Raw genomic sequence first — 10,782 nt, forward strand, 5'->3', positions numbered from 1 at the left:
AGATGCAAAAACCATCGAAACGCCAAACGCAACGTAGCCAGTGGTTTGGCGCCCCCCCCCCCCCCCCCCCCACACACACACACACAGACACACAGACACACAGATAAAACATAAGGATTGTACATTAACACAAAGCTGTTGTACAGCCCGTATCTAAATGCAATATTGCCGTGCAAAATATCACAATACTATGCTGGAAACAATAAATGAAAAGCTGAAAGATGCGTTTTTGTGTTAACTAATTATTGTTAAAAGGAAATATCACAGTGATTTAGTGGCCATTAAATTTGCAAATTAATGATGATTCATTTCAGAAATTGTGAGTTTCCTCCCCTACAGTTTGTAAGTTATAGGTATCGTTATCGATGGTCCTGTATTTACTGGATATCTGATCGATACCAAAATTTGCAGTATCGCACTAGAAGAAGACGAAGTGGAAGATATGATGTGGTTTTATTTTTCACCGGTTCAGGGGGCGGCGGGGTACTTAAGCGCACTCCTGTGCCTGCGCGACCCTTCAGGTAAGAAGAACGACAGCGTGGACTACTTTTGTAGGACTAGGAAATATTGGCGGAGTGAGACCTCTTCCCTTTTATCTGCTACAAGACAGCCAGGCAGGAGACCTCAGACGTTCATCCGTGGTCTAACCTTCATCCTTGTTATTTTGCAAGCAGCACCATGTTTGCTGTCAGAAATGCACTTCGCCTCGGCTCCAGGTTATTCATCCCTGCGGTGACAAGAAGAGGCTGTGCCGGAGCTGCCATCCCCATAGACGACGTAGTGAACGGACTCACAGAGGAGCAGATACAGGTTAGCCACACTAGCTAGCTAATGCTAGCAAAACAAAGTGCACACTTGTGTCTGTGCGTGTCAACCGCAGGCATTAAAACAATCACATACTCTCAGAGACCAACATTTTTAGTGTGTTGTATAGTTTTGTGAATTTTAAGGGCAATAAAAGAAGACAGTTTTGCGAGGACACCGTCCCCCGTTACGTGATGACATAAGTTAGCTAACAGCTACAAATTAAATGAAAAAAATCAAAAGCTACCGACTAATACTCGATTAATTTATCTAATTACATTTATCTAATTAGAAAATGGTCTATTTAACTAATTTTACTAGTTACATTATTAAACAATTTTATTAAATTTCCACGTATGACTTTACAAAGTAGGTTGTGGTAATAAATGGTAGTAATGGAGTGACTGATGCCGACATTGGTTTACAGTCGATATTAAATCAAATCAAAGGTGACTGCAGGCCGGGTATATTTTTGCGCAAAGTGAAGGAGACTGGACCCGAGGCTGCAAGGAGAGCAGGGGGTGGGTGGGGTTCATATACAGGATTTGATTGGATGGAAGGAGTTGTCTCAGATCCCAGACCTTTTATAAAGTCAAATATACATGCAATGCCAGTTAAAACATTTCAGTATGATTGGGCAAACAACACGTCCACCTGTAAATCAAACAACACACTTACCTCCATCTCCAGGCAGGTGAAAAGCTTTCTCAAGCCGTCACTTTATGATCTTCATCCTCCCAGCACAGTCATTACAGGTATGGTTTTTGCTAAGTAATTGTTTTACGTCCTTTCCACAGCTGAGGCAAACAGTTCGCAAATTCTTTGTAGAAAAACTTGCACCTCATGCCGACGAGATCGATAAGAAGAACGAGTTCCCAGGAATGCGGGTGAGTTGAAATGCACAAGTGACAAAATTCAGAAAGTTGTAGCTGATGTACCAAGTAGTAATGGAACTTGGGGACAGTACTTCTAGGTGGTAAAAGAAAACAACACATTGTTGATACATCTGTTGACATTCCTTACTTGCTGTATCCTGCACCACCACTTCTGAGTATCGTAAGCAATCCAGTGAGCTCAGCTGGCTTTTCTAAAGGAATCGGCATTGCTTTTTGAGCACGGGGCGATCGTGGCTCAAGAGTTGGGAGTTCGCCTTGTAATCGGAAGGTTGCCAGTTCGAGCCCCGGCTTGGACAGTCTTGGTCGTTGTGTCCTTGGGCAAGACACTTCACCCGTTGCCTACTGGTGGTGGTCAGAGGGCCCGGTGGCGCCAGTGTCCGGCAGCCTCGCCTCTGTCAGTGCGCCCCAGGGTGGCTGTGGCTACAATGTAGCTGCCATCACCAGTGTGTGAATGTGTGCGTGAATGGGTGGATGACTGGATATGTAAAGCGCTTTGGGGTCCTTAGGGACTAGTAAAGCGCTATATAAATACAGGCCATTTACCATTTAAAAAAGCACTTTTATATCTAATCATATCGGAAAATGTGGTTGTCAAAAGCTTACTGTACTTTCAACGATTTCTTTAAGCTGTTCTTTTTCTAGGGTGGAGCGATTGTAAAGCATACATCTTTAATAACTTTAAAAAACAAGAATTTGGCTCACAAGTTTGAATTTATTTTGGATTTTCTCTAATCCACACAGGCTCAAAAGTACATGTATAGGCTCAAATATATACATAAACCACTGCTAAAACTTGGTTTGGAGCAGGGGCTTCTTTTCAGGGGATTCCAGTTCAGGCTTGAGCTTTGGTGGTTTCTGGGTTGTTCCTGAACCTCCTAACTAGTTTCCTCTCATCTTGGGTGACAGTTTGGGTCTTCTTCCAGAACTTGGCAAAGTTGTGACACATCCAATTTACTTCTACCTGCATGCAACTGTGTGAACTGACGAATCTGCAATTACTTACAAGTCATTTCTGAGCATTGGTCAAGCCAATGAGTGGAGAATCAAACAAATCCTCTTTGTGCTGCCACAGGAAAACAACCACTTGTATTTTTTAAGTCTCTAAAGATGCTGTACAAGCATTCCTGGAAAGAGAACAGTTCAAAGAAATCATTAAAAGACCAAATTTGTCGTGACGTTCATGCCCATGATGACTGTATGTAAACATCTGACCACAGCTGCATGACACCAATATATGTATATATAGCTAATATCGGCTGTTACTATTGGTTGAGCTCTAGTAGATATGCATGTTCAACTGTACCTCCAGTGTATTGTTTCTACTAACTTTCTGCTTTCCCTCTTAAACAGGATTTTTGGATAGAAATGGGGACGATGGGACTTCTTGGCGTCACTGCTCCAGGTGTGACAGCTGTGATTTTTATGTAGCAGGCAGTTCATACAGTTACAGTTATGTCTAACACATATTTTATGGTTCATATCAAGGCATAAAGGTTTCTATTTTTTTTTTTTTTAGCTGTTATTAGGCGAGTTTACACTCAGCTCACACTGTATATCCCTTTCAGTGGAATGTGGAGGCACAGGATTGGGCTATCTAGATCATATAATTGTGATGGAGGAGCTGTCACGAGTGTCAGCAGCCGTCGGTCTCAGTTATGGCGCCCACTCTAACCTTTGCGTTAACCAGCTGGTACGCCACGCCAATGAAAAGCAGAAGGAGAAGTATATGACGAAGGTCAGGATCAAACAATTCATGTTTAAATATTATCGAAAAACATTGAACGTAATGAGCTCGTTTACTTATTTCATTAATCGTGTTATTTCCTTTGCCAGTTACTGACAGGAGAACATGTTGGAGCCCTGGCAATGAGTGAGCCCAATGCTGGCTCTGATGTTGTGTCAATGAAACTCAGAGCAAAGAAAGAAGGTAAGACGCCCAAACTGTGACTCACTTCTCTGTGGTAATGATAAATGTTCAGCTTAATCATACATCCAGTATGTGGAGCACATAAATAAGATCTGCTATTAGCTTTCTTGGTCTTACAGATCTGTGTGTTTGTTTTGTGTTTGTTTTTTGTACTCTTGGTCCGCTTTGCCAGTGTCACGTAGCTTTATTTGTGTGTTTATTGAGTGCTATTAATATCAAGGACTTTACAAGAAGAAGGATTAATTATTCTATTATTTTGTTCACCTCAAAATCATTAATATCTGAATGCATTATTACATAAGAACATCTTCTGAAAGCTATTATCATGGTATGTTAATAGATATGTGTTGGACACTCTCTTGATGGGGGGGGGGGAGAGAGTTTTCAGGGCTTTATTAGCTCAGGGTTTGACAGAAATGCTATTGGCATTTACCACACTGAAAATGTACAAATGAGTCAGACTCAGCAAGGTGTCGTGTGTGTGCTGCATGGCCAGATTGTGAGTATGAGCTGCTTATAGAGGCATAAAATTTGACTGTGTTGTTTATCTGAAAACATTATTTTGATAGTTAATAAGATGTGACAGCAGCAACAAAAAGTCGGGCTTTTTTAAAATGGAGTTTGTGAGGTTATAGACTGTATTATGTAAGTATTGAAGTTAAAAGCTTTTTTTTTTTTTGCGTATGTCATAAACAAGTTATGAATAGAACTATTTGAGCTGCTGTTTTCGCAGCCTTGTTAGCACCATCAGCTCACAGGAAGACAGTTTTGTACCTGCATCAGATTTCTACCTGGTACTTCCTGCCACAGTGCTTGTTAGTTTAGCTGCTGATTCTAAATTGGCAATAGGTGAATGTGTTGTTCAGTTTCACTGATTCAGCCTCCTGATGGAGTGATAACCTGTACAGATTGCACCCCACTGCTTGCTCAGGGACTGCTGGGGTGGGTTCAAGCTGTGGTGAAGAACATGGATGAATTACTTTTGCTGCCTGGTGCGACATTCGGGGATGGGGAGAAAATTTTCACTGCTGTGAAGCAAAGTTCTCACATGTCTTTGATAGGTTTGTCTCCTTGCAGTGGATGCAGGCAGTGTTTTTTTTTTTTTTGTTTTTTGTTTTTATACATAGACTGTATATAAAAGATCAACATAGCTACCATGAGGTCACTCATTGGTGAAGTGATGAGGCAGTGGTGGATCTGATCAAGACCCTGAGGGAAACATGCACACTAACCCTCATCCTAAAGCATACCCTGTGTTATCTTCCTTCTGGACACAAATGGGGAAGATTATTTGTAAAATGTATCGTATTTTATTCATTAAGACTTGAAACTACAAACTAAGAGCATAAACTCATTATAAAACATTGATAATGAAGTCATGGATCAAGGGAGCCGAAGCACTGTACTCCAATGGGCCTCTGTACAGTCAAAGTCGCTGTCTGCTTGCCATTTGAAATAATGCAGGTTTGAGGCACTTCACTTTTCAAACTCAAATGCCATGTCCATCTTTTATATACAGTCTATTGTGTATATTTGGCTGAATGACGAGCAGTTTTTCCACTTCAAACTTCAACATAAATAGAAATATTAGAGGTTGTGTGCATAAAAGTTTTAGGACTGTCCATGAAGAGCTTGGCATAAGCCAAAGGCATCAACAAGACCAAAATGCCAAGCACCTATACTGCCCAAGGCCGGTGAAAACAAATGCAAATATATACAAACATGAATTCCAGCAGGAAAATGTGATGCCTTAACAGCAAAAAGATGTGAAGAGACAGATAGTATCTACTGGCAGGCCTAAGAGAACCAAAATAGTATCAGTGCCTTTTGTTTTTTTTAATTTTTTAAAAATTTTTTATGACAATATCAAATGTCAAATCCTCAAAATTACCAGCTGCACAGCTCTCTAGTGCTTCCACACATGCGCCACTTGGTGAAAGAATCATTGCCATCAGGTGTAAGCCATGAGGTTTGGAGGCAGCATTCATGCTTTGTAAGTACTGCCTTTCAAGCTGTGGGTGATTGTCAGTATTTTGACAAAGCCCAGAGAGAATTTTTAAGTTGTTGGAAAATGCAGTGCCCTGAAATTGTTATATTACAAAGTAACTACTATATGAACAAAATCTTTTCACAGGAGACTATTACGTTCTGAATGGAAACAAGTTCTGGATCACGAATGGCCCGGATGCCGATGTGCTTATTGTGTATGCCAAAACGGATCCCGAGGCCTATCAAAAAGGCATCACAGCTTTCATTGTTGAAAAGGTAAATTCAGTAAAAGAAGGTGTACTAATAATAAACAAGTGTCTTTATTTGTGCATTTATATATACGCTTTGTGTAGGGAACACCGGGATTCTCGACCGCACAGAAGCTCGACAAACTCGGCATGAGAGGCTCAAGCACCTGTGAGCTCATCTTTGAAGACTGCAAAATCCCAGGTGTGCCTCACTATGCATTGTTACTTTATGTCATCCTAATGCAAACTGATTGTCTTTTATCAGCGTGGAATTTATTTTGTTTTCGTTTCTCCTGTCTTTTATAGCGGAGAACATCCTGGGTCCATTAAACAAAGGCGTGTATGTGATGATGAGCGGCTTAGATCTGGAGCGACTGGTGCTTGCATCTGGACCTATTGGGTAAGGTTCACCAGAAGAGGTTGGCTGGTTGGTTTACACTGATGTCAAGTTATATCTAATCACATATACATGTTGATTTAATTAGAAATGACCAAGTATTTTAGTACATAAATGCTGTATCCAGTGATTCTGTGAGTGTGTGCTTCAGCTTTGAAAGTTACTGGACTTGGTGTGCGAGAAGTTGGTTTATGTGTTGTTCATTAGCATGCTGAGCCTGGACTGACACAGCCATTTTCCACTATTACCTGCTCAGGTTGGCTCAGCTCCACTTGGTTTTTAGGGTTTTCCATTAAGTGGTAGCACCTGGTACTAGCCACCTTTTTAGTACCCACTTGGCTGAGATTCCAAGTGATCTGAGGCAATCCAAAAATGTGACTTCAACTGACTGCATGCCACCGATTGGCTAGTCAGTGGCATCACGTGATGCGGCCGTTTTTAAAGCCCAGTAAGAAAGAAAATGGCTGCACAAAACGCAACACTGTGGCCCGCGAGTTGGACGAAAAGCTATACACCGAGCAGCAGGTATATACCGCTGCCTCAACGCCCTCCTTTGTTGTGGTGTTCATGTCGCACACATGACGTCACCGGACTTTTGCCCGTGTTGCCGTAACGACTCCATGCACATTAGGTGTTTGCCCATGCTGACTTTGATGAAGTGATATTTTGTGCCGTTTCAAAGCTGAAATCTCACGTCTCTGTATAGTGGTTAATTTAAGTTCATTTGATTTGCAGTATTTGATTGGCTAATGCAGGAACTCCTTTTATATCATGGGCCACATACAGCTCACCTTAATCTTAAGTGGCCCAGACCAATGAAACTACATGATAAACATGTACAATTACAGAAAAGTTCTGGTAGTTCATTGGCCAGACTGTCCTGTAATTTAAATTTAGTTAAACATGTTTAACATATATTTTTTGAATGTTGTCCTATAACCTTAGAGATGTGACACATTTCATTTAATGTGACATCCTCATATTGTGTTTCAGCATCATGCAGGCGGTTCTGGATGCTGCTATTCCCTATCTGCATGTCAGAGAGGCTTTCGGACAGAAGATCGGACACTTTCAGGTTTTGCCTTCATTTTTCACTTTCCTCAGAGAATAAAAATTCAAATATTTTGACGGCCATTGTGTTTAATGATTTGTTTAATTCACGTTTACTCAAGTCAGACTGACCTGATGTTCATCTGTTTGACAGCTGATGCAAGGGAAGATGGCTGACATGTACACCAGGCTGAGCGCCTGTCGGCAGTATTTGTACAGTGTTGCACGTGCTTGTGACAGAGGACACTTCAGCGCAAAGGTGAGAAGATTTGTAATCACGTCTGCTTCTGCAGCACTCAGTCAGTCACTTTAGCCAAGAAGTTTCCTAAATTCATATCCTGTATAATGATAGAAAATGTTGTAATATATAATCTTTTGTTGGATCCTAAAGGTTCTCATTTTCAAGTCTGCATCCAGTTACTTGTTTTTTTTCTTTCCGTAGAGACTTTCTTGTCTAACTCAGTGACTGTGATGCTTTGTGTGTTTGCAGGATTGTGCTGGAGTGATCCTGTATTGTGCTGAGAATGCCACTCAGGTTGCTTTGGATGGGATTCAATGTTTGGGTGAGTGCCAAGAACCAGAGCTGAAATGAAATGAGAGTAGATTCTTAAACTGAGGAAATTGTCATGATTTAATCAATGTACAAACAACATATTTCAGGTTGCAACCAACACACAGCTGTTAGGAAGATCTAGTTAACAGAAAGAAAGTTCATAGTAAAATGAGGGATTTCCCCTAAAGCCAGTTTCACACGTAGACTATAGCTGAGCTTTTCTCGGCTTCACCCAGCAAAACTGCACAAAACAAAGATGTCTGTAGCAGTCAGATTATTCATTAAATGAGTGTAACCTTGTTAGTTTACTTGAAAAAGAGTCGAGTGTAGGTCACATGTCTGACTTCTTGCAAATTATTTGCAGACCCTGTTAAACCAGCTGGAGGATTTCTAGTACTGAGAATGTGCCTGAAACACATATTTTTCCTGTTGTGAGAGGGCAGCACTGTGATCTGTTACCAGCTTAGTTCGCCCGACAATTTGTGGAGTTCATGTGTAAAAACCTCTTACTAATTAGTTGATGTGATAACCCCTTATCCATTACACTGATTCTTTCCTAATAAACCGCAACAACAGTCTGACTTGTTTTAATCTGTTCTGCTCTGACAGTCACTGGCTGCTGGAGCTGACGTAGATCTATAGAATTTATTTGCTGAGGTGCCTATATGAAGTCACTTTTTCATTCATTTTGTTTTGGGGACATAGATATCTGATATTCCAACATGGTTTTTGTTGATTAACAGATGGCCACCCTTGAGCTCTGTTACTACTCGGTAACTTTGCACTAACATCTTTATGTCCTTTGTCAGGTGGCAATGGCTACATCAATGACTACCCACTGGGGCGATTTCTGCGTGACGCAAAGCTGTATGAAATTGGTGCCGGGACAAGTGAAGTTCGCAGACTCATCATTGGACGAGCCTTCAACTCCTTGTTCAAATAAAGCTGAGGGGGTGATCACCAAAAGACTGCGAGTGGTTTGCTGTGGATGATAAAAGTTATTCACACACACAAGGCCTTACTCTACAAAAGAACTTGTCACCAAGGATTTTGATTAGTTTCAGTCAAAACAGATCATTATGAAATTGTGATATTAGAACTCGACATAATGAAAAGCAATTTTAACTACATTAAGTGGCCTTTATGTGACTTTTTTTAGCTACAGTACAAAAATGTTCGTATTCTCCAACCAGGTAGCAAGAAGTTGCTGTGAAATCTGTTGATAAAGGCCCAATCATTTTGGTGATTGGTCACTGAAATGTGTATTCCTTGTGTGGTTGCTGGAGGTTACTGGCAGTCGCTGGTCACAGAGAGGTATACACTAAAAACCCTTCAGCCAACATGTTTCAAATTGTGCAACTTTTACACTCACTGGCTGCATTGAAGAACCGTGTATCATATAGGGGCTCAGTGTTACCTCACTTATTATCACTACAGTTTAAAAAAACAAGTCTGATGACGTTGCCGCCATCATTGTCTGAATTTTCTTGATTTGTAAGTGTGAAATCGAATCTAACTGTAGTTCAGATCTTCAGAAACATGATTTCAAAGCAAACTGAAATATGTGAAAAGGGCAAATGTCTGTCAGCGCTCTGCTAGCATTTGTTTCTTTTTGGGAGCATATGTCACTGTTTGTATACAATAAAAATCAGTCTGTAGAAATCTCTCAGATTTGTCTTCCTTTCTGCAAAGAATTATGTAGTTTTACATTGTGAATGTGTATGAAATGAAATCTTATAAAATAAAAATTGTAATTTTCTATTTCTGTCTGTGTTTATTGCACACATTTATGAAAGATTTGTAATCCACGTTCCATGAACTTTTTTTCTCCTTGCGTTTTGCACTGATTGAGAATTACAGCTGCTGTGAATTATGAGATTAGTCAGGTTTATATGGGTGGGAGAAATATTGCAGGGAAAATAAATCTGCTGTCGAGCTCCATACCTCAATCCATGAAGCCCGGATTAATTTGGTTTAATTCCATTTTATTTCAATTTTTCGGGAGAATTATTGTGATATATCTCCTGTGACGCTGGAACAGCATCCTGTCTGTAAAATGCAAAACCTCCAGTTTGCACTGCATAACCTGTGATATGTGTTTAAACCCCCTGTCCTACATGTTAGAGTAGCCTTAAAACAACCAAGATGAATATTGGTTTAGGGATGATTTACATGCCCTAAATTAAAATATAAGTTATAAAAGTCAAATTCATAATCGAGGCTATCAAATGTTAAACTATGAGGACAACGTGTTAGCATAGTTTTGCATTTTTTTTACATTTTAATAGTTTGAGGGGGAACTCGTTTATAACAGCCTATTATATCTGAACACATGAGGTACTCCTGACAGTCACTTTGTTGAAGTTAAATGTGTAATTATACATCTGAACTTTAGAAGCATATAAAACAGCAATAAAAAAATTAACCTCTATTTCCGGGTCATCTTACTAAATCTTTAATGATTTCTCTGTGATCCCTGTGGCTTTACAATCCCTCTCAGTAACTTGTGGCTGAAACTTCTCCATCACCTGTTAACATGATATCATATCTGCCGTGTATGAGTCAGGTTGACTAATGTGCAGAAGATAGGGAGGTTGGATTTATTTCTGTGAACTAGAAGAGCATTTGTGCATTGTTTGTATCTTGGAATAAAAAAGAGGTCTGGTAAAAGCATGTCTCTATAGTTCCTCTGTATCCACTGAACACAGGGAAAAGCCAAAGAGGAGCCAGTAGCTCGAGCTATAATTGAAGGGAATTAAACATGGATGGGAGCTGCGTTACTGGGTGGATTTTCACCCATTTCCAGAGAGAGAGAGACATATTTGGATTCAACAAGGTGCAAACATGAACAGTACTTATGAAGACTGTGACATTTAAACTGTGCTCAAGGGTGCTAGGGGGCTCAAGGTATCCCAAGA

At 40.3% G+C, this 10,782-nt stretch overlaps 1 protein-coding gene across 1 annotated transcript; it reads left to right on the top strand.

Annotated features, from left to right (window-relative positions):
- Nucleotides 1-537: 537 nt before the first annotated feature.
- On the top strand, nt 538-9,623 carry ivd (isovaleryl-CoA dehydrogenase). The gene is made up of 12 exons (XM_085257601.1): nt 538-810; nt 1,602-1,691; nt 3,051-3,102; nt 3,266-3,435; nt 3,534-3,627; nt 5,762-5,892; nt 5,970-6,066; nt 6,171-6,264; nt 7,255-7,336; nt 7,466-7,570; nt 7,802-7,874; nt 8,674-9,623. Exons 1-12 carry the CDS (start codon nt 679-681, stop codon nt 8,805-8,807), a joined length of 1,254 nt encoding a protein of 417 aa, XP_085113727.1. The 5' UTR covers nt 538-678; the 3' UTR covers nt 8,808-9,623.
- The last annotated feature ends 1,159 nt before the right edge of the window (nt 9,624-10,782 follow it).

The sequence above is a fragment of the Mchenga conophoros genome, linkage group LG19, assembly GCF_057382185.1.
Source record: "Mchenga conophoros isolate Kocher_MC1m ecotype Shallow Benthic linkage group LG19, M_conophoros_male_GT1.1, whole genome shotgun sequence".
Taxonomy (NCBI): Eukaryota; Metazoa; Chordata; class Actinopteri; order Cichliformes; family Cichlidae; genus Mchenga; species Mchenga conophoros.